General features: G+C 34.7%; 3 protein-coding genes across 3 annotated transcripts in view; 1 reads left to right on the forward strand and 2 right to left on the reverse strand.

The window, feature by feature from the left end:
* Nucleotides 1–3,980: 3,980 nt before the first annotated feature.
* LOC119839072 (protein krasavietz) lies at nucleotides 3,981–14,631 on the reverse strand. Its single transcript, XM_038365257.1, has 11 exons — nucleotides 14,471–14,631; nucleotides 14,062–14,133; nucleotides 11,131–11,307; nucleotides 10,661–10,761; nucleotides 10,118–10,183; nucleotides 9,914–9,986; nucleotides 8,952–9,117; nucleotides 6,945–7,188; nucleotides 5,827–5,973; nucleotides 4,888–5,083; nucleotides 3,981–4,212 (listed from the first exon to the last, which is right to left on the reverse strand). The coding sequence occupies exons 2-11, from the start codon at nucleotides 14,120–14,122 to the stop codon at nucleotides 4,184–4,186; spliced, it is 1,260 nt and encodes a 419-aa protein (XP_038221185.1). The 5' UTR covers nucleotides 14,123–14,133; nucleotides 14,471–14,631; the 3' UTR covers nucleotides 3,981–4,183.
* An 878-nt stretch (nucleotides 14,632–15,509) lies between these two features.
* On the forward strand, nucleotides 15,510–18,446 carry LOC119839134 (probable 39S ribosomal protein L45, mitochondrial). The gene is made up of 4 exons (XM_038365342.1): nucleotides 15,510–15,684; nucleotides 15,789–16,032; nucleotides 17,333–17,721; nucleotides 18,132–18,446. The coding sequence occupies exons 1-4, from the start codon at nucleotides 15,661–15,663 to the stop codon at nucleotides 18,417–18,419; spliced, it is 945 nt and encodes a 314-aa protein (XP_038221270.1). The 5' UTR covers nucleotides 15,510–15,660; the 3' UTR covers nucleotides 18,420–18,446.
* A 2,205-nt stretch (nucleotides 18,447–20,651) lies between these two features.
* LOC119839081 (regulator of G-protein signaling loco) overlaps nucleotides 20,652–25,120 on the reverse strand; it is a 65,278-nt gene continuing 60,809 nt past the window's right edge. The window contains exons 8-13 of the mRNA XM_038365273.1: nucleotides 24,828–24,953; nucleotides 23,411–23,584; nucleotides 22,839–23,078; nucleotides 22,397–22,597; nucleotides 21,920–22,094; nucleotides 20,652–21,005 (exon numbers count right to left, since the gene is read on the reverse strand). Of these exons, the coding sequence (XP_038221201.1) occupies nucleotides 20,899–21,005; nucleotides 21,920–22,094; nucleotides 22,397–22,597; nucleotides 22,839–23,078; nucleotides 23,411–23,584; nucleotides 24,828–24,953 (1,023 nt within the window). The 3' untranslated portion in view covers nucleotides 20,652–20,898. The remainder of the gene's footprint in view (nucleotides 21,006–21,919; nucleotides 22,095–22,396; nucleotides 22,598–22,838; nucleotides 23,079–23,410; nucleotides 23,585–24,827; nucleotides 24,954–25,120) is intronic.

Here is a 25,120-nt window from a genome sequence, read left to right on the forward strand (position 1 = left end):
AAAGACAGCTGCGTAGGAAATCTTTGAGCAAGGAGGCGTACGTACATCGCTTGAAAAGAGTGCGCACCTGGCTCTTTGTAACGCTGAATACGACACACACATACATACCTTCACTTATCCCACAATACAATGAGGGATAAAGATTTACTCGTGATATAATATACCTGAGAGCAAAAAATTGAGGATAAGCTTCGGTCTAATGATCGATGTCTGTGCTTTTTGGTAAAAAAAGTAATTCAAATATGGAATCCCGTTCGCGCCGATGTTTCTGTTAGAAATTAAGGTCTCGAATTTCGAAGTATTACAAATAAATGCTTTAAATGTGGATACTTTTTAGAATGGCTAATTTTATTATCGATATAGATAGGGCGGTACGCGAATTTCATATAAATTCACTTACGTAGATTATACACTTATACAATGTACAATGTGCATGTGTACATCATTCTCATTTATTATAAAAGTGCAATAGCGTGCAATCAGATTGCTACACAGATATTTAAAGTTGAGTTTTAGAAGTTAAAGTTGAGTAAAAATATGTTAATAACTATTTATTTCTTTGTATTCTATAAAGGGGTATCAACAATCAATTTAATCATACTTCTTTTTTATTATTCAATTTAGTAAAGGATTCAAATATAATCATATTCATAACTTATAATCCCATAACGAGTAATGTAAATGGTTATTCATTATTCATTATGTATTCATTTCCTAATCATTCAAATGCAAAAACGTCACACGGCACTTAAATTTGTATTTCATTCGAAGGTAACCATTCTGATAATTTGTCCCTTTTCAAAGTAAAGCTGGTCACTCTTAATCCACTTGTGTTCTTAGAAAGAAAAATAAAAGGGGATTATTATTATATGTGTCTGTATGTGTAATAAAAAAGTATATACAGTACGTAAGTATTCATATGTGCATGACTAAAGTAAATAACTTTTTGGAGGATAAAATGATATATAATATATCGTAATCAATTTTTAAAGCACACAAATGTTACAAAAAAGCACATTATTTTTTATTCAACTTTTTACTGGACTTTTTAACTAAGAGTCGTCACGATGGCAACTTAGAGTAACAATGTTATAGAGCGCACTGGCATATAAAAGTGCAAGTAAAAGTTGACAACTGCATAATGCCTTTGCCTATTTTAATTATAAAAGTTGCGTAAGAAATTGGCGGGCACCTGACAACTGACAACTATGACCTTGGCAGCGCAGTCCTGTGGCCTTGAAACGCGAGGGGTCTCACAAAACCCACAATAGCTAGCCGTTAAACCCGTCCGATGAATACTCCGGAAACCCTCCCCTTGCCGTATTATGCGTGTGCGAAATTCACGACGGTTAACGATTTTGCTATTTATATTTTTAATTCGTTTATAGTCTATTTTGAAACTATTTCGTTTGGGGTGTGTATAATTCGAATACCGTTAATGTCATCTCAATAACTATTGGCGGCTTGTTTGATATCGTGTTTGTATAGACGAAAATTTATTACTTAAGAGTTAGTTTTGCGTAAGTAATAAGTACGTACATTTTAATGACTCAATAAAAGTATTATATGCTGCCCTATACCTACGACATAGCGTTTGTTGCTACTTAATAATAGAATTTGAATTATTCCTTTTAATGTTAATAAAACATTTGTACGTATAGTGTATGCGTTAGATTCGACTTTTGTCGTACTTCGACATTCCACCGATATAACCGTATATGACCAAAACCAAGATGAATTATATACAATTTGTCTCAGTTTTATTGGCTTATTGTAATAAACTATTATAATTATATGTTTTCTATTTATACGGCAGTATTTTATACCTCATCCTAAAGATGGAGACTCTCGAATTATTTGGGCAGTAAAGGAAATAAATATAACTAGTTTTATTTCGAAACTTGTAGGTTTTGAAAAAAAAATTTGCTAAATTTGTTCTTGAATAGAAAACTAATAATTGAATTACACAACTCAAAATATGATAAAGGACTGGATAATTTATTTGTAACATGTCTTAGAATATTACGGTTTTAAAATTATATTTACCTCAACGTACAACAACCTCAATATTATGCTGTTTAGAATTCAAAAATGTAGACTTACATAACAACAAAGCAACATTTTTTCCGCAATAAGGTTTAGGGTCCTAGGGACCTTTTGTTCGAGAGAGGACTATGAAACTTAATAGCACATAAAGGTATAACCTTTTGACTAAAATACAAAGACCACGTTTCCCATTCATTTTAAAAGCGAGTGTTTATTGTGAAGCCTAGGCAAGCAGATGGATTAGGGACTAGGGTTGATTTTCATATGTAATTATAGTTTGTAGTTTTGGACTATTTATAAATAATTAGCTCTGTGTACATAACATCTGCTCTTTGTTATTTATGGACTATGGTATCTCGTTAGCTCTCGATTATATATCGCAATACGTGTAGATGTAGCCTATAGTAGTCTATTACATTTTTATTTATTCAAACCATAATACAGGTTAGCTCTAAGATTCTACTAAGTACACTTAAATTATATATAACTAGCTGCACCCGGCAAACGCTGTTCTGCCTTACTCTTATCATTTAGGGGTATGAAAAATAGATGTTGGCCGATTCTCATAGATACCGGATAAGCACAAAAAATATCATCAAAATCGGTCAAGCCGTTTCGGAGGAGTATGGCAACGAAAACTGTGACACGAGAATTTTATATATTAGATAGTGTGCAATATGTTACTACATATGTTCGATTTTTAAAATCAAGCGGGAAACAAGAAATGAAAAATATGTATAATATTAATCAACACGCCACACAAATATTGCAAAAGCAGATAAACATTCCGTCTCAGAACAAACGGGGGTCAACAACAACTAACATGGATTAAAATTGAAACGAAACAAGTATATAAAAGACAAACAATAATTAATTTGAGAAATTTTGAAAGAATAGAAAAATTTTCTCATTTATAAAGCATTATGCTATAAAACTAAAAATTAAATAATTAATTTTATTATCTACTTTTCTTTCTTAGTTATTTTTTGAATCTATAAAAATGTGTTGTATAATATGCATATATACTAGCTAGGTATGATGTAGGTTCTCAAGTTGACTGTATTTTGTTGGCTTTGTTAACTTGAAATTTCGATTGGGTGCACGGATTTTGATGTTTTTTTTTAATTTGAGAGCTGGTGCCTCCTGTGTGGTCTAGTTAGATAATGGGTGTCAATTTAGTTTTACAGTTTAAAGTAATTAATCCTCTTTCACCCTGTATCATAGATAAAAACGAAAATATGAGATTTTCAAACTCATAAGTTCAAAATGACTTTTTAAAGAAATTATTTAATGTACGAATACACCTTACTTTTTGTAATAAATTATACCTCCCTACCCAGCAAGTACAGTACACACTTAGAGGGAGGTCAGCATTCTATAACAATTTATCTTAACTAACGTTCTGAAACGAAACTCGGTTGAGGACCAGTTCAGACCTCTTCAATCTCTGATAAAAAACCCCTTTAGCGTATTTCGGACAATATCGATCTTTATTCGTAGCATTCGTGCATTGAAAATTTCTTTGAAGGGTAATTTTGAACTAAAGCTGAACAAATTTAAAAAGTCGCACGATTTGCACATTTTTTCTCTATGACATAGGGTGAAACACGATTAATTATTTTTAACTTTAATAATAAATCTTTATTTTATTTATTTAGTAGGTTTTACATTATTGTAACACTAATTACAAACTGCTAGGCTATTTCTGGATAATCTACTGTTAGTACATACATGTCTACAAGAACCTCAAGATTTTTTTCATAACTTCAAAGTTCCAAAACTTTCATTTATAAAATTATGGGACGGCGATAATAAAGGAATGTATTAAATAAAACCCCGTGCATGATGTGTCACCACATTTATTTGAAATTTTACTAAAAAAATTGAATAAAAAATATTGTATTTCATCAACATGTTACTTTAGAAATGAATAATATACAGTTGTAGAAAAGTTCGCTCGCTCCACACGTCTCGATTATTCTTGTATTATGATTGCGAGTGGAGCGGCGGTTGTCTGTTGACGCCGTCCTGTTGTTCCTGTGTCTGTTGTTGCTATTGTTGTGTTGTTGTTGTTGTTCTGTTGTTGATTATGCATTGTTGTGGGACGGCGCTGTCAGTCTCACTCGCTGCGCTTAAATTAATCCTCCTCCTCTCCGCTCTCCGACTCTGTACAAAGATAAATACAATTATACCACCAGTTGTATTCGAGCTGAATTTCGGCCTGCAGATATGTTATGACGACATCCACTAAGAAACGATACTGATAAATTCAATCCCCTGGGGATAAAATAGCTGCGAAGCTGCGGACAACGCTAGTATTATATAAATGTACTACCTGCATGCCCCGGCTCCGCTCGAGTAGTCATTTATCGTAATTGAAATAACGAAACTATCCTACATTTTCAGTTGGACCAAACTGCACACTGTGTGCAAAATTTGATTTAAATGGATTGAGTAGTTTAAGAGTCCATCGCGGACAAACATTGTGACACGTAATTTACATATATATATTAGGATGAACTAATGAAGCAGTAGTGGTAGTTCTGTGGTAAGGGCCTCAGACTTAAAATTTATAAGTCGGGGGTTCGAGACCAGGCGAACGCGCAATAAATTTTTTTTAAATTTATTTACATATGTGTATAACATCACCACTGCTCAAACGATGAAGAAAAATATAGTGAGGAAACCGACATGTCCAAGAATCAAGAGCATCAATCAACAACATGTGACATCTGCTAACCCGTACTTGGCCAGCGTGGTGGATTATAGGAACCCCGTATCCCAGCAGTACATGAAACACATATGGACTGATTTATGAAGACGAATGAACTTCTTGCTCACCCTCCTCAGCGCTCTGCAGCCACTCGACAAACTTCTTCATCTGCTCGAGGAACATGAGCTTGCCCTTGGACGAGTTGGGGTCGCGGTACCAGCGCAGGATCACCTCCTCCGAGAGCACGTTGCTCTTGTACAGCATCACCACCAGCTTGCTGAACGCGCGCATGAAGTTCATGTTCTCGTAGCAGTACTCTTGCACCTGCATGGGCATATTTTTTATGTTCAGTTATATTGTCTCGCTGTTTTTTGTGTTCTCAATGAGAATAATGCTTTCAAATGTCATTGTGTAAGAAATACTGCATACGTATAAATGAAAGAAACACCATTAATGCTAGGTGCCAAGTTATTGGATAGAAAGTAACAAAATTTTTCTGATAAACAAATATAACAATCAACATTTTATTTTATTTTTTTATACAAACTACCCACTTAGAATACATGAAAGACTAATTTAAGCTTTTGTGTTTGCAATTTAATAGCAAAACGAGTTGGAATGGAAATATAAAAGGTGATATGTTTAACGTAGAATCTATTTAGACTACACAGACTTATATAGATAGTCACAGATTATGTGAAACAAGACTAGAATTATATAGTATTATGATGATAAGACTGATGATTTTTGCAACAAAAATGTAGCGTTTGCATGTCAACTCCAGCGTTAGACTGAAGCAGATGACAATCCACGCAATCACAATATAGCACAGTTTCCACACCGACGCGACTTTGTTGTTTTCGTGACGGTTCTACTTGAGTGCAAACCTTATTAACAACAACTTCCAAAAACAGAAAAGAGGAAATTACATGTTTGTCAAGATGTACTTCTTTTTTAGTATTTTTTAATAAATATATATGAATCTTATAACTGCTGACATGGTATTAATAAAGTTTCTCTTTTTTCCAAAGTCGGTTAAAAAAACTAATCAAAAAAAAAGGAGTGACCTTAGTGAGCAGCGCGATCTCCGCCTTGGCGGAGTGCGCGAAGGCGGCGAGCAGCGGCGTGTACTGGCGCAGGTGCTTCGCCGCCTGCTCCGCCAGCAGCTCCTCCTTCTTGTTCCACTCGCCGCGCGACATCACGCACTGCCATATCTGCGAACGCGCTCCACAGATATATATTGTGCGGAAAGTGCTTCTTGTTGGAGCATTTTGTGCGGTTTCCGTGTGACTATCGCATGGGGTAGAAGCTTGTGGGACGCGGTTGATGGTTGATGGATGAAACGCAACATTGGAATAATCATTAATTTATATAAAAAGAAACCGTATATTAGATACAAATATACTTTATTTTTCTCAATCTAAAGTCCAAATGCAATAATAGTCGAGTAGATATTGGCTGTAAGACTAGCCTTTGCAAAATTGGGTGTTACAACTTCTTCACATTCTCTTGTTGCATTTATTGATTTTTTTGATTAACTAAAAACTTTAAAAAACCACAAGTAAAACAGTAATAGAATTTTTCATCCATCGACAACAAAACCAAGCTTAAAACCTATGATTTAACGTCCCACTAGCTTTTACAAACAAATAGTTCACAAAATCAGACTGCCATGTCGACATAGCGGCACAGCCGCTGTGCTGCAGCTGGACAGCACCCGAAAGACTCAGTCGCTGCCAGCCGCAGACACTTGGCTGTGCCACTCTGACTCGTCATCAAGTTTCATCATATTGGTGTGTTGTTGGTACTTTGGAATTGTGAATTGATCAGTGTAGTGTGTGATAATCAGTGAATTGCTTCTGTTTACAAATTATGTCATTAAATATTGTTGTGTTAAAAACAATTACATTTTATATATGGATTGACAAGTTGGTACTTGGTAGTACTAATCTTGTATAGTTAAGATTGGATACAATAAATAAGGTTTTTATAATTTCACTATGTATTAAAATTTTTTTTTAATACATTAATTGGAATAGTACTTTTATTACATTAGGCAATTTAGTGAATAAGAATAAATTTAAATGCAGCCTTATATGTAATAATCCTCAGAAGCAATTCTTGTACAGATTAACTGTTTAGCTATAGGGCATAGGGTATAGGGTATGGCGGCGGGAGCACTCACGATGGCGACCACCTCGTGGTCGGGGATGTCGTTCTTGAGCGCCATGTCGCGCAGGTCGGGGATGAGGTCGCGCACGGGCCGCTCGTCCGCCAGCTCGTCGTCCAGCACGCGCGTGAGCTCGCGGCGCGCCTCCTGCGAGGCCTGCGCGCGGTGCAGCCGCACCACCTCGCCCAGCCCGCGCGCGCCGAACGCCGCCGCCAGCGACTCCTCGCTGCGCCGGTTCAGCGGCAGGAACTCCAGCAGCCTGCCGACGCCATTGCGTGTGTGAGTAACAGAGCCAAGCCAAGCCAGTGTATAATCGAAATAGTTCAAACGGACCGTGAGTCACGATACATTATATACTAGATTGTGTCCGTGGCTTTGCACGCGTTAATTACGTTTAAAGGATTTTTGTTATACATTGCAAAAACCCCCAGTCCCCAAAACCCTCTCGATTGAGTAGTTTTAAAGGTGTGAGACTTTGCTTTATTCTATGCAATTATGTAGGGATATCGCGATATAAGAGATTTCACAAAGTCCCTACGAATGTTACAAAATCCGACATGATGACGAATATTTTCGTTTATTAATTATGACTGGGAATTGAGCAGGCTGGTTCATAGAACATATTATATACAACATTACTTTAGAATAGAAATAGTTTGAGGAATATATTATAACTAGCTGCGTCCTGCGGTTTCACCCGCGTAAGTAAATATCCCGTAAGAATATCGGGATAAAATGCCTATATGTTATTCTAGTTGTCCAGCTATCTACGTACCAAATTTCATTGCAACCAATTCAGTAGTTTTTGCGTGAAAGAGCAACAAATACACACACATCCTTACAAACTTTCGCATTTATAATATTATAAGTAGGATAGGATATATATACGAGCCGCCGCGGCCAATCGGTCCAACCGTTTCGGAGGACTTAGTGACACTACTAATATTAGACTGTGAATTTATTATTATTATGTGTATTTATTTTATACTAGCTGTGACCCGCTGTTGAAACCGCGTAAGCGTGCTGCGTAACCGTATCCCGTAGGAATATCGGTATAAAAAGTGCCTATGTGTTATTTCAGTTGTCCAGCTATCTACGAAGCAAAATAGTATTATTATTCACCAATAGATGTCAGGAAAAAAAAACACGAATAAAACACGAATATGACATTATTTCAGTTGTCCAGCTATCTACGAAGCAAAATAGTATTATTATTTACCAATAGATGTCAGGAAAAAAAAAACACGAATAAAACACGAATATGACATTTTCTAAAAAAAATTCCTAGCTAGATCGATTTATCGCCCCCGAAACCCCCTGTATACTAAATTTCATGAAAATCGTTGGAGCCGATTCCGAGATTCCAATTATATATATATATACAAGAATTCCTCGTTTAAAGGTATAAGATTTTAATTCTATCGATGGTGTAATAAAATCAAATTTCGATGTAGCCACACTTATGACACCATTGCAATAATACAATGAGCCAGTACATGCCGCAGTTATCTACCCTGAATTCTTTTACACAATCTTTACAATAAAATCATGCAAATTAAATAAGCTCAGGGCACTATTATTATGGCGAGCAGCTTAAAAATTGTGGTTTAGTCAAATTATTATCATATTGTATCTATGTGCACAAGGCAAATGTATGTTTATTTATATGTCTTTCACATCACACAGAGCAATTACATGGTATAATATAATTGACAGAAGATAGTGAAATAGGCTAATTTTTGAAGTGAAAAATATCATTACCATAGAAATATCCATTGATAGTCTTAAGTATATATAACTCAAAGGTCACTGATTTACATAGTGGATCTATCAATGCACAGCCCAAACCAATGGACGAATCAGTCTGAAATTTGGCACGCAGATAGATGTTATGACGGAGGCATCGCCCTATAATAAAATAGGGGATGAAAGCTTGTACCATGTTAATTTATGTTGTCCAGCGAGCGAAGCTGCGGGCGACAACTGGTAATAAAAAAATATAAAGAGAATAAGATAACCCACCTGCCCTCCAGCTGCCCCTTCTTGAGCGACGTGACCAGCGAGGCCACGCCCCTTTCCTGCTTGACGGTCGCGAACACCTCGAGCACGAACTCGAGCGCCACGTTCTCCTTCAGCAGGTGCTCGTTCACCAGCACCAGCAGCACTGATGGCGGGACACAGCCGTTGCCTGTGAAATGGATGCATTTTGTTAGAAACATTGCCATTTGGTTGTTATAAGATACAACAATTCTATTTTATTGAAAGCGGGAAATATTAATTTGGCTTCAGTTCTAGCATATTTTAGGTCATACTTATTAGCTAAAAGACCAAATGTATTTTATTCATCTTAGTTCTATCATCTCTTTGGCATGTTATTGAAATGAAATCAGCAAAGTTAAATATATTAAAAGAAGACAACTACTGCAAAATGAAAACATAAAAAAATAAGTCCAGCATATTTTATGTGACAAATCCTACATTACTGGCTCTATATTAACTCCAAAAAACCCCTAAACATAATACACTAAAACAAATGTAGCGCCGCCAGTGTATCGAGCCCCGCAAGGGCGGAGGCCGAGAATAATCGGCGCACGTCACTGTCGCACACTTCGACACCGACGCGACTAGGTGCAGCCGAGCCGGCTCTAATCGTGTGCCAATGTATAACTTATTTCCCGTACAAAGAAAATAATTATACTTATACAAGATTGGATATTGTTTTTAGTCTTTTCATGTTCTGTAGTTTTTCTTTTATTTATTTAAGAGAATAACATGCTGAAACAATTTATATTTAAAAAAAACATTGTTTTGTGTCTTATCGTAAGAATCGTGATTTGCACAAGAAAAAAGTCCATTTACATTCGTGCAATTTTTAAGAAGGAATCAATAGTTTTAAAACTCAAGGTGATGAAATGTACAAATTTAATTATTTCAATTTACTTGGTTACTTAGTTGTGTATATATAATTCTAACACAATACTTACAGATCCAAAGGGCCGTCATCCTAGCAAGCTTGATGCGTTGCTGTGCATCAAAGCCCTTTATGTACACGAGCACCTGCAAGTAAATACAAGGTAAATGATTTATTCTTCCAACACAGGGTTAAAACATTCCTTCTAAATTTAAATAACAGAAAAATTAACAGCTATTACGTTGAAATTAATGTCATGCAATTACCATTAATTTACCTTTTTCATTTCCTCTTCAAACATTTTCTCCAGATATTTATAACGTCGCATCAATTTCACGAATACCTGCGCACAAAGAAATTTTGATAATATTTATTTCTTTTTTCTTTGTAGTTCATATCACCGAAAGAAAAACAAAAAGTGTCATTACAAAAACGACCATGCCGGCTTTATAGTTTAGAGTAGTAATAAAGTTTTAATTAAAATACGAGTATTGTGAGATTTATTGAAATTTTGTGACAAGCAATAAACAGTCCCAAAATAATTATCCAATAATGCTCAAACAAAACCATCAAGTGGTAAAAAAGTATCACAGTACATCTTTTTTAAAATCATATTGACCACGCTTCGGTTGCTATAACACATGATATATACATACATGTATTAACCTTCCTCTTAAATCAACCGATCTATTAAAAAAACCCCATCATAATCTGTTGCGTAATTTTAAAGATGTAAGCATAAAGACACGACGAAAAGTGACTGTTTTATGCCATATAGTTATAAACAATTCTTTTAGAAAAATCTAGAATGTTATCGAACCTGTTCAAAGTTGCGCATCGTCTCCATATCCTCGCTCGCGCTGAAGATACAAGTGTTGGTCTTCGGCGTCTCCCCGTCCATCGACACCGAGCCGCCGGGGACTGACGGACAGACAAACGAATTTTTTTATACGATGTTCTTTACAAAACATGTTTATAGGTAATGAGTTATGTTGATCAGCAGTAAAACGAACGAGTAAGGAGTTCTCATCAGATGTCAGGACTCTAGCCAGTTTTTTCATCATGTCAAAAATTTTGTTTCATGATATGGTAACATCATACAGTATATTATATATTGCAGTAATTTTCACTAATACTCGAAAATCATTAATTCAACTTATAAATTTATTCACAACTTCAAATGTAGACAAGATAATATATATTTAAATAGCAATATAACAAGAAAATAAAGTAAAATGTAAATACAGCGTTTTTTGTTTTTTTTTTTTTGGTAAATCATAATATACTCACGCAACAGCCCCCCGGCGATAAGCACGTCGAAAATGACCTCGCCATATCGGCGATAGTCAAGCTTGGAGCCGGCAGCGTCTAGGAATTTATAGGCCGCGTCCAGGTCTCCGCCCGCGCGCTCCAGCCCTTGGACGAGAGCGTCGCGGAACCCGTTCGGGTCGTACTTCTCTTTCTCATCTGGCAAGGGAGGTTTACGTTCAGAGACATTGTCTATGGTCGGTTTGAAAAGACGAGAATTGGTTAGGGATACGCTTGTTTATGGTATTTTATAAACGCAAGGTTTGGTGACTAAGACAGACGTAAATGGAGAGTTCTTTTATTTATATTTACTTTATTATAATATCAATTATATAAACAATGTGAATTTTCCTTAACTACTATACATGTGTTATGTTGATAGTATTTAATTCGAATCTATATAATGTTATCCCGTATACCTCAGAAGCTTTATATCTTCTTTTCTTCATTTCCTTTCCTTTAGCTTTTTATATTACCTTTTTATATTCTTAGGTGTGATACAAAATAAACATATTTATGCATTCCTATATATTACAAATGCCGGTTATTGAAAATTATTTATTTATAAATGATTATATTTACATCACATTAAAATTGAAGCAAAGCAAATTGATTTCCAACATTATTGCGCGGCATGCACGAACAAGGAAAATAATAAAATTTCAACAAACACCCGAGCCATAAAGAGCTAACGGCTCAGCATATTTATTAAATACGAGAATACACAATTGAAAACAGCCATTAATTTATAAGCAGTGACGATATTTGTTCGAGCCGGCGTGCGCGAGGCCATCGTGATTCATAACTTAGCGGCTTGTCTTGACAGTAAATTATATATATAGGAAAATTACTTACTGCCCTTAGACATCTACATATTTATAGACAAGTTAGAGAGCCAATTAGCATGAAAATACATGTTTTGTAGACTTTTATTGCTCTTGCTGCTTATCTAGTAGATTGAATCTACATGACAGTTTTTCATTTCTAAAGCCAACTACACTTATTGTGAAACAAGTTCTCCATGAGTAAAATATAAAGAATATTAGATGTCTGTGTAAAATTTAACAACTTACAAAAACCTAGTGTTCTACTTCCATTTTGTTAAACAATTCAGTATAATTACAGAATGATTAAATAGTTAAAGAATCTACTATAGTAAATACCTCTAATTGGTCTAGATATATATATATTATATACACCTTATTTTCATAAGATTAGCTTTATATCTTTCAATTAAATATGAATTTGTATGTTACTTTTTGTGGAAATTACAAAATTTGCTGTATAAAAATGTAGTTTTTATCATAACCTAATTTTTTAATACTCGTGGAAAATTCTAAGTTATGCAACTGATTGTTTGTTTTATATCAGTAAGTAAAATATCAAACTTTACTCATGATTTGATAGTTAAGTAATTCAAATTGTTATCTAATACATTATGTGTAAATAGCTATCAAGCATGGGGCACTAAATCTGATACTGATTTCATTATCAGTATATGGGGAAGTGACAGAAGGCCATTTTCAATGTCACTGGAGAGTCATGTCTCAAAGCATAATAAATGTGAGAGCATTTTAACCACCCATTACAATTCACTTTCATGACACCATTTTATACTGTACTTGCTTATTAATTATTGAAATATTTTTAATACTTCCAAGAATTTAATGAAAAAAATTAAATTAAGCAGATGAATAGATTATTTTCATTGTAATCAAAAAGAGAATAGAACCTAAATTGATACATATTGCATTAGTAATAATAAATTATGATATAATCTTTGAACATTCAATGTGCTATTTTTTATATTAACATTGTTTTCGATAAAGTATACAAAATTATAAGTACATATATTATATTAAATATACCCACTAAATTAAATTATTGAATGATAAATCATGAATGTAAGATGCACATGTCTTTGTTCAATAGCATTCAACCTCCATGTGGTTAATCTTACAATGTGTCAACAAAAAATTGAGGTTAACTTAAACCAATGTACAGTTATATGTACAACGATTTCAGAGTGATTAAATTACAGTTATATACCTATCCAGTATGAAAATTAAGAGTGGACTACTTAATAATTCAAAATTGTTTATTTGGAATGAAATTACACAGTGGACTTAAACCAAAATTAACGATGACACCCATAAAAGCTAAGTAGTTTTAGTTGAATAATGAATTAATAAAATGCATGTAATTTTAAGTGAACACTTGATCATCTTGAACATCTTTAAATTAAGTATGGAGTTAGAAACATCTTTTAAATCTATGACATAGTTGGAAAAGTAATAAATTGTGTTTTTAAACACTGGGGAATGTTTGAACACATCTTTTGGTTGCCTTTAAGTTTTAATTTTAAATAATTATGTATAAACTCTACAGTTTATCTCTTTGTTTTAAAATGTTAGTGTTATGATTATATAAAATAATAGCCATTATGTAAAATAAGCTTCAAGTGCCCTGAGCACTATAAAAAGACATCTAGAAATAAAATTTATGAAATAATAATAATATTTAAAGTCCTAGTAACATTATGTATACAATTATAAATTCATTGTGTACAAGAGATTGGTGTAATTTACAAAAATATAATAAAAATATTTATTTAATAAAGTTTAATAGACCAGTACATAAATATTATTTGTTGATGTTAAATAATTAACTGTCTGTGTTACTTTCACAAAAGACTATTCATGAAGCACATGACCTACTAAGTTTGTTAAAATTTTATTGGCATTTTGCAAGGTGAAGGCCAAAATATCAAACAATGTTTGATATACTAATCAATAACTAACCTTTTATTATGTATGAGAGTACTCTCATTAGAATATACGATTAGAAGTCAATTTTACCAAACTTGGTTTATGAAACAAAATCGATACCACAAAATATTTAATGATCACTTACCTCTTTTTCTGGTCTTGATCCGTTGACCCGATAATACTGGTTTTTCTACCTTCTGACTCATACAATATATTGCTGAAACAAATACACGTGGCAATAAGTACAGGGCAAAATGCGGACCCACTCATGAAAGCGACAGGTCATCGCCCCGCACTTCACATGCTAACATATATTTCTATCTGTCTATACTTATATTAATTAAAGTTTCACATGATTTTAGGAGACGCCTACTTACCACAAGAAGGGTAAGGCACCGCCAAGTACCAACAGGGTGTCTTTAGTGAAATAACCGAAATACAACCTTCACGTATGACTCAGCAAGGATAATACAAAATACGAATAAAATATTGATAAATGAGCAATAGTACTAATTAAATACAATAGATCTACTAGATTACACACTGATACTCACGTAGTGACAGGTTATGTAGGAGCCTTTTACTCCTTTTGCGAGTTCTCTCGGACTGCGCCTGTTCAGAAAAGAAAGAAACGCTGCGACGATCTCTGTTCGTTCGAGAACTAGAGACAACGTGTATGGAGTCGCCGGATATCCGGTTGAAAAGCACCCAAATATGGATTTAAATTAATTATAAAAAACTATACTCTTGAAAAAAGTGCAAAGTTCACGAAGAAATTAATTTTTATAAGAAAATAATACAATACTGAAGGAAAATTTTAAGAATATCTCTGTGAATTATGTCGAAATAAATGAGTATGTTACTTAATGGTACAAACGTATATACAAATAATATGGAAAATTTTATGATAAAAATTTAGTTTTTATATTTTAAAAAGACAACACAACAATTTATTGAATTTTGTAACACTTATATAAAAATCACAATTTGAAAGGAGAACATATGACTAAAATATATAATTGAAAAACACTCATAGACAATATATTTTTTTCTTTATACCTTAGACAGGACACTGAAGTTTCCGTTGAGACGAGTTAACATTAAAAAATAACATCTAGTTATTTATGTTTTATATTTCACAGTATGCTTTATAATTAAGAGAACTTACTATTTATCAAATGTTGCTCAGTAGTATTTTTGAAATGGGTAAATCCTCCTAATATTATAAATGCGAAAGTTTGTAAGGATGTGTGTGTGTTTGTTGCTCTTTCACGCAAAAACTGCAGAACCGATTGCAATGAAATTTCGTACGTAGACAGCTGAAGAACTGGAATAACATATAATAACTTTTTATCCCGACATTCCTACGGGATACGGACTTACGCGGGTGAAACCGCGGGGAGCAGCTAGTATCTATAATATCAATTAAATAATCTGCTATAAAATCTAATAAATGATAGAGTAGTTATTTAATATTATTGTAACATGCGCTTTTACTTGATAATAGATGTCTAACTTTTTATTGCATATCAATTATTTTGCTTACCAAATAGCTAACGTTTTAACGATATATTATAAAAGAATGACATTGACAATGACGGAAATATGTTTTGGAATTTGAGGTTAAAAAATCTCATAATATGAGATTTTTATTTCTATAAAGAAAATAATTAATTAAAGCTATCTGAAAAAACTGATGAAATTGGCTTGAATTTCTTTTATTATATTTAAGACTTATATAAGAATGGCGAACACCATTTTGGTAAAGGTAAAAAATATCTAGCGATTCTTTTGATTTCAAAAACAATAAGTGGAAATCCATATTTATGTACCATAATTATACCTTTTTTGATTTATTTTTTTAATTTTCAGTTTAACCAGTTGCGGCTCTTGCCAACCGCAGTTTATTTGCAAGCAAATCGTACTACAACGTCGAAACATTACAATCCCAAATTTAAGAAACACCGTAAAGAGAAGTTTCTTAAAGTAGAGTTACCCGATTTTAATGAGGATTTTGAGAATATGTCGCAAGAGCGTGTGCGGCAAAAGATGAAGGAGAGGGGCGTGGTACCTCCGAGGCCATGGGTAGAGCGCCCATTCTATATATCGTCTACGGGTAACCCCTACTATAATTTTATATATATATATACAACAGTAACCCTATCTACCTGACTTGTCTCTTCTTCACGCCTAAATCCAAACATATTTAATGTTCAAGTTTTATACTTATATACATACACTTATAAATTATATTACAAACTTTTGATAAATGTTTCGACAATGTAAATAGAATAATAAGTACTTCAGTATAGTTATTCTTTTATTGCTGAGATATCAAGCTCAATAATAAAAGCCAGTTAACCTTTCTGCAGATTTTCTTACAATTAAAATGTATGAATATATATAATGATCCATTTATACACCAAAGGTTGCCAAAATTCCTGGGGTCAGTCACGGTAGTCCCACAGGAACATCTAAAATAGACTAAAGGACCATAATTTCCTATCAAACACAAACAGCATAGCATCAATCAGTTGAAAACCAAGTTGTCAAGTAACAAAACCAAATAGAAATGAGATGAATTGAGAACCTTTTTTTGGGAATGTCGGTTATAAAGTGTTTAATCTGTAGTAGTAGATGATATCAACACGTTGTGAAAAGGGCCTTAATCATTGGTGTTTAGATCATGCATTAAGTTACCAGACTTTTAAATGTTTTTTAATATATAAGTAAAATGCTTAATTGGTCCTGAATCACTTGATCATGCTCAAGTATATTCTTTTTTTCAAAAGATATTTTGTGTATCCATGCTATAATGGTGAGAGGCATTTATTTATCTCAATATATTTAAATTACATGTCACATTGTTTGTCTGTGATGGACTCTAAACTTCTTAACCAATTTTAATGAAATCTGCACACTATATGCAGTTTATTCCAACTTAAAAGATATCTTTATTTTATTAAGTTTATACTATTTTAATTACAATAAATGACCAGCTGGGCAGAGCTAGGGCGTGCAGCTACTTATTTTATCCTACTTCCTACTAAGATTGTAAATGCGAAAGTTTGTGAGGATGGATGTATGTTTGTTACTCTTTCACGCAAAAACTACTGAACTGATTGCTATGAAATTTGGTGTGTAGACAGCAGGACAACTTTAACACATAGGCAACTTTTTATCTCGATATTCCTACAGGATTCAGATTAACGCGGGTGAAACCGCGGGACGCAGCTAGTAGATGTATAATAGTCACAAAGATATGTGACAGTCTTGCTCAAGCACCATTATGCTATTCAGTACTTAATTTTTAACATTTTTACACAATTACACATAAAACATAAGAGAGGAACGAAAGTTATTTGTAAATAATGTCTAATTGTAACTGTAAATTTAATGTTTGTAATTTTTTAAAGGTGGAGTTTTCGAGAGCTACGTGCCCCCAGAAGGCGACGGCAAAGCGTCCCTCGTCTCCACAAGTCGCGCGAAACAAGCCGTGGAGCTGATCGAAAAAAAATCCAAATCAATGATGGCAATACGCAAAATAAAATCCTTCGATGAGGATTTCGATACGAAAGCCTTCTGTCAGACGGCGCAAGACATATATATAAAGGCGCACGAAAGTCTTGTTAGTAACGATAAGAAAATATTAAGGACATATGTAACAGAAAAGGCATATCCGGAGTTCCGGCATAATACCGAAGGGAAGACAATACGATGGAAGTTTCTGGAATCGTTAGAGCCGCCGAGGGTCGTGCATGCAAGGTGTACAGATGTTATTAGCAAGGAGAATATATTTGGACAGGTATATGTTTTTATTTAATGCCATTTATCAATTTATATGTAACCACAAACCTAATTTAATTACATAATAAATAAGGTGTAGTGACACTCACCCTGAAACGCGTAAGCGAAAAAAAAGTGAAGAAAAAAAAGAATACCTCTGCCTTCCTTCCTCCACAAAGGTGTAAAAAAAAAAACTAAAAAACACACTAGTGAATAGAATCAACCAAATTGTCTGACTTTGTTCTGAACAGATTGTATATAAATTATTTAGATCCTGTGGCAATCCTAATCCGGATACTTCTCATGAATTTATAGTATTGTCACACATGTTTGAATAAAATATGTACATTTCAAAAGGGTTAAAATCAAATTTAAAGGATCTGGTTACATAAAATCATACAAAAGCTAATAAAAGCGTGTTAATTTCAGGTAACCGTTCGCTTCCACACTCGCCAGCAGTTATCCGTATACGATCGTTTCGGCAGATTACTCCACGGCAGTGAAATATTGGCAAAGGATGTATTAGAATATGTAGTGTTTGAGAAGCATTTGTCCAACTTGTACGGAGTGTGGCGAGTTCACGATAAGATCATACCGGATTGGGCTCCACCAAAAGATCCTTCGAAATTAACTATGATAATGCCGGAAGAAACGCCAGCTGTAGAAGCTGTGGAAGCTAAGGATGAGAAAGAAGTAGCAAAGATTGCTGATAAGTAGGTGTAAAATAAAATGTTAGATAGTAAAGTTGTTTTATTATTTGACGGTAGGGGGAGGGGGGAGTGTCTGATCTCTGGTTTAATTAGATAAGAATTGATTTAGTATATTTAATAGTTCATAAAGAGAGTTTTGTCATGCCTTAAAGTTTAGAAACGCTGCATCAAAATGGCATAAATTTGATACGTAAGACATTGCAGATACCTCTAAACATTTTGTGTAAGTAAAACAATTTTTAATGTACAGGAAACTCGGGCAATCTTTCAGATTCTTTGCCAAATTGTTCTTAATGAAATATAGTAATTTAATAGTGAAAATTTATTTAGTACAATCAGTACATTTTTTATAAATCGCGATAATTATTTCCAAGCATAATAACTAGGCGTGTAATGTTTACGTGTGCGTGCGGTCCAGCGTACCGATAGACAGCTGATTCATTGATTGCATAAATCTGAGCGTCATTTTAGCTATTATAGTTCCCATAATAAACTTGAGTGTAGAGTTATATGTTTTTAAATATCCCACAATTCTTAATGTGTTACTATGCAAACATCCTCAAGACTTAATTTAAACTTTCGAAAAGCAAAATGCATGTAATATCATGCAATGCTGATGGCAGATACATATAGAAGCAGTTAATTTGTTAAAAATGGTTGCTATACCCTATATAATAAGTAGAACGTAAGTACTCATAAGTTGATGACTATACTGAGTAATTAAGTATTTAATGACTAAAGATAGAAGTACTAGCATCGTTCCTATATACTCGTATATGCGTCTGCCCGCTTTTTTTAATGGAATAGGAACGGTTCTCTTGTAAACATATTTTCGTATTTGTATATTTTGTATTTGTGACCTCCAACTGATTTTGTCTTTATGTGATCCCCTTTAAATTTGGTCTAATTCTGACAATTTTCAAGTGGTTTAGTTTTATTTAATATTAATTAGGTTCATACTTACATCTTTAAATATTTATTTCTTGGCATATCTATACTAATATTATAAAGCTGAAGAGTTTGGTTTGTTTGTTTGAACGCGCTAATCTCTGGAACTACAGATCCATTTTGAAAATTTCTTTCAGTTTCAAAAGGCTTAAGGCTATATATGTACCACGGACTAAGCTGGGGCGGACCGCTAGTTGCAAATAAATTCTCGTTTTCATGTGCAAAAATGTAGTCAATAATCGGTATCAGCGGGATAAGCAACCTTACTTACGTTCAATCCATGGATGGGTTACCGAATACCAACGAAAATAAAACAAATATTTGTAGCACTTCTATTATTATATAAACAACTCACTGAGTTGATACATTTTACATGTTTTTGTATTTGTTGATATAAAATTTCGGTTAGTAATTCGATTGTGTAGTTGCCTTTACAATGTCATCAGAAAATGTGCAAAATTAATCACAATTACATCATATAAATTATGTTTTCCAACCACAAGGCACAAACGCATTTATATTTACAATTAACTAATATATTTTGTACAACAATAATACATTCGATCATCGTAGTAACTTCGAATGAAGTAACAAAAAACGATAATAATTCGATTCATAAAAATCTATGTTTACTTTAATCTCGGATACATTGAATATCCATATTTACTATATTATATGAAATAATTTATACATACAATAAGATCTATGTTAAAGTTAGATTTACAATAAAGTAAACTAAGTTAAATTCACTTTTTGATGGCAATTCATTTGCATTGAATATTTAATAATACTATTACATTTTATGTATTCACTTTCTCGTATTGTCACAAAAAAGAATTACAGATAAAGTTCAAATTATAGCATTATTTAGTTTCCTTTCATATAAATCCTCCCCACTTAGAATTAATATATCATAACATAATTTATTACATTTCATACGTATATAATACGTATCACACTGGTACACCACTCTATATATATTGGAATGGATTTAAACAGTAATTTAATCTCTTCTCGAACATTAATTAAATTATCGTACACATCTCTTAATAATAACACAACTGTATATTATATGTCTAGCCAAAATATTTACATAGTTTTTGATAAAATTATCAACATTTTATGTCTTACATTATATTTATTCTATAATCATCTGTAATCGTATGACATTAATATGATTATGGAACTCATCGATAAACACACGTTAAACGCATGTAGTTCCAATATCTGCCACGAGATGTCGCCGTTGCAAATTACGCGTCATTAAAATTACAAAAAAGATGTCTTCTTCTTTTCCACTTCTCTCTCACAACAAATTCTTATAAACGAAAGAACATGAAGTCACAGATGCTCGATGGAGTCATTTCATTCATATGCATGAATTTCCATAGCTCGCACGACTTGTCTATGGTTCCATTTCCCACAGTAAATGTGTAACTTGTTCGACTTGTCTATGGTCACACAACTAATGTGCAACTATTGGTCACACAATTCATGTGCCACAATGATTCTTCGACTCGCTCTTGTCTACGGTCACGTCAGACGAGTGTGGGCGCTGGTCGGTGAGTCGGTTTGGGCGGTAGCGGCGGTGGCGTGCGCGGTTGCAACCGCTGCCGCTGCGTTTCGCGGAGGTTCTCAAGGAAATCTGCAAACAATAAAAAAATGATTCTAATTGCTTTTGTATAACGGAACAATGATAAACATAATTTTTTTTTTAGTTAGTTTTATACTTTTTTAAAATAGCAGTGGAAAAGTTGAAATATTTGATTATAATATCTTATCTTTAAATTAAAATTATATATATACTTATAAATCAAGGGATAGTAAAATTTTCATGCCAAAAAAAAAAATATTCATAAAGTTATACAGTGGTGTTAAAATATAACTGGGTTACTGATTTTGTGCACTAAGACATAATCTCAGTTAGCGACATTAAGTTAATATTAAACTTAATGTCTATTTCCAGCACTCCAGTATTTAAAACTATATAATTTCCCACAATTTAATATTCATAAAATAGTGACAAGACTTATTTTTATTGTTTCATATCCATGTATAGATTAAACATTATTTTTATTACTTTATACAATCAACACCCAGCACTTTACTGTGCGTGCTATTCAACTCTGGAACGCTTTACCCGAAAGTATCAGACGTGCAAAAACGCTTTGCTCTTTTAAGTCTTTATTGAAAGATCATTACCTGTCCATGCAGTAGCAGTATTAGCCATTTGTAATTTTTGTATATATTGTCATATCTAGTATAGTTTATGTATTTTATTGTATGAGTATATATTTTTATATAGTACTTATGTAAAACATGTGTATTTTATTTATTTTTTTTTCTCATATTCTGATATATTTTTTTAGTTTCTTGCACTAACCCTAAAACCTCTTGCATTTCCTTTCCTACCAGGTTGCCTGGCAGAGATTGCTGTCTAGCAATCAGGCCGCCTTTTGTACAAAATATCATTGTGCCATTTTGTATAAACTTTTCTTTCTGTTTTGTACAATAAAGTATTATAAATAAATAAATAAATAAATAAATAAAAACACCCACCAGGTGGGTGGTGATGCAGCGGGGGCCCCGGTCGTAGCGTGGCGCGCACGCGGTTGGCGGGCCCGTGGGGCTGGGGCCCAAGGGGCGAGGGCCCCGACGGGGGCAGGGGTCCGCTGCTTCTGATAGACATGGTGTCGGGGAAGCCGCCTGAGCTGCCTGAATTGCGGTCTATGCTCTGTGGAAAGAAAATATGTTTTATTTATTTAAATAGTCTAAATAAAATAAATAATTTAAGATAAATGGATATATTTGAAGTTCATTCAAAGAACCCTAAGTAACAACATACATTTTAATAAGCAAAATTACAAAAAAAAAAAACGTGGAAAATAGACGCAAATGTGAGCAATGACAGAGCAACACTCACCTTTTTTACATTACTAGATTACTCAAAAAGAAATTAATAATCTTTTCTTTTCAATTAAGTCTGGTCTGTTACGATGAAAAATAACTCAGGTTCAATTATCAACATAATCTTACCAAGGTGTCCTCATCGTGCCTCAGCGCCAGGTCAGCCAGCGAGTCGGCGTCCCCCTCCCCGCTGTCGTCGCCCCCCTCACTCCCCTCGCCCCCCGCCCCGTCGCGCCCCTCGCCCCCCTCGCCTCGCGGTTCGCTCACCAGCACGGCTTGCCAGTCCCCCTCCCCCACTTCCACGATCTGGAGACGAGCTCCGTCTAAGTCCTGCAAGTGAATTGGTCATATGAGTATTTGATCACGTTTCGTTGTGTGTTAATTGCGCGGACATGTTAACATGTTGATGGGGCGTTCTGAAAAATCTTATTTTAAATGTCTAAAAATGAAAACGTGGACCTTTTTTTTTTAAAAAATACTCGTACAAGTTATAACAAATAATTTCGTACAACCACATAATAAAAGGTATCAGCCATCAAAGGCATTATGTGGTCCTTGGAGCCGGGCTCACCTGCAGCAGCGTGTCGGGCGGCAGCGGGCGCGCGCGGGGCGGCGCGCGGGGCGGCGCGGCGGGCGGGTAGCGCGCCAGCAGCGGGCGCAGCACGTGGCGCAGGCGGCGCGCGGGCCGGCAGCGCACGAGCACGCCGCGCGCGCCCACCTGCACGCGCACGACGCAGCGCCGCTCCACGACGGCGCACTTGCCGCCGAGCACGCTCGACGCCGCCTCCGCGTCCACCACGCGGGACGCGCCCTGCGCGCGCACACCCACACGTCACATTCACATACATACGTTGCACAACATCTATACACGTGTCGCTATCGATAGAGATACAGCTCAATTTCTAAAGAAAGTTAAAAAATAACATTCTTTACCATTTGACATGGCATCTAATGAATACAATTAATTATTAAACAATTATTTTTAACAAAAACTAAACCAATTATAATGGGAACGCTAGGGAGGCTGCAACTTTCAATTGAAAATGAATCATTAAAAACCCAGTAAAAATTTACAAGATGAAAAAACTAAATAAAGTTCAGTCGAATTAAGGGCCTTCTCCAAACATAATTATATAGTCTTACCTGCTCTTCAAGCAGAACATCGTATGCGGTGCACAGCAAGTTCCTCTTCTGCAGCAGCCGGTCCACCAGCCGCCTGACGGTCAGGTTGCTGTCCACGCCCACCACCGTGGTGGCTCCGCCCGGCAACACCACCCGGCACAGGGAACACCCATTCGTTTGACTCGCCGTTACCACCTGCAATATCATTAACTATCTTAATATACTTACTGCATTTATAACAATTATGGATTTTGATAAATTAATTACATTTGTTCATATCTTTTAAAACTGTAAAAAGATGTATGACTAACAATTTAATATTAAATAAACAAAATTTGCTTAATACAAGATATTTGAAAATACAAATGACTTTAAAATAAACGTTTTTAAATTTCTAACTGGCAACTTCCATATTGAGAGTGGTTTAAAAATATAAATCTGGTTCGATATTTCAATTTTTTATATCACGAGCGGCAAGAACCAACGAAAATAGCGCGAAAGTTGCATCATCATCGCGACAAACTATTTAACACAACACGTACATAATATTGTTCAGGTTCACTTTGTTGAACCAATTTGTTTGATCTACAGATAATATACACGATAGCTACACGCTCGTGTTAACACGTGGCAAAGCAAATAGGTTTTGATTGTAAATTATTTTATCAGGGCAAATATGCAGTTAACATGCGGCCATTGTAAATGAGCGATTGGAACGATTGATATGTGGTTGTGGCGTTAATTTATTGTGGGTTTGAGATAAGGAATGATTTACAATTTCAGTAGGAGTAGTACCGGTCTTGACTGGTTAATAAATGTTTAACGATTATCAAATAGTATATTATATAGTACTGGCTGCGCCCCGCGGTTTCACTCGCGTAAGTCCGTATCCCGTAGGAATATCGGGATAAAAAGTTGCCTATATGTTATTCCAGTTGTCCAGCTGTCTAATTTGTTAGGCGGCTTTATCATTTAGAAGTGATCTCTTCCAGGCAACAAGGGCAAAGGGTAACAAGCATAATATAATGTTATAAAAATTTTTCTTGCTCGAACCTTTTTCGCAATAATTTTACATGTTATACGTGGAAATTACTTGTTGGCATACAAAACGAAAATAAAAGCAGATACTTTAGTTACGGAATTTTAGTTCAGATTTTTATACTATTTAGGATATTTAATACTTTTCTAAGACGTTTTTATTTTATGACTAATTGTGACCTTGAAAACTATCAGGCGAACCGGCAGTTCAGTTGCCCGCTATGTGAAAAAAAAACACACAACTCAGAACTAGACCAAATTTAAAACGAACCACACGGAAGGACCACACTAGGCATTTAATATAAAAACATCCAAACGATTAGCAGTCAGTAAAGCAAAAAAACATTTAATCGAATTACTGCCCCCCCCCCCTTTTTGTAATCTGTGGAAGAGCACTCACGTCGGTAACGGGCGGCTCGTCGTCGGTCCGCTCGCGCGCGGCGGCGGCGCCGGCGGCGAGGCGGCGCCAGCCCAGCAGCCCGCCCGAGCGGCGCCGCTCCGACGCGTTGGACGGCGACTTCTTGAGCTGCGGACAGGCCAACGCTGTTACATATATACGATAATTGATATAGACATTTTCAGCACATCTTTGAAGTCATTCAAAATGTTCCTTTTTGAAAATATTCACCTTAAAATTTTCGATTTGTCATTGTATTAGTGAATAGCATTATATGTATGTAGTTTTCCGCCTGC

This window comes from Zerene cesonia, unplaced genomic scaffold (assembly GCF_012273895.1).
Source record: "Zerene cesonia ecotype Mississippi unplaced genomic scaffold, Zerene_cesonia_1.1 Zces_u008, whole genome shotgun sequence".
Classification (NCBI taxonomy): domain Eukaryota; kingdom Metazoa; phylum Arthropoda; class Insecta; order Lepidoptera; family Pieridae; genus Zerene; species Zerene cesonia.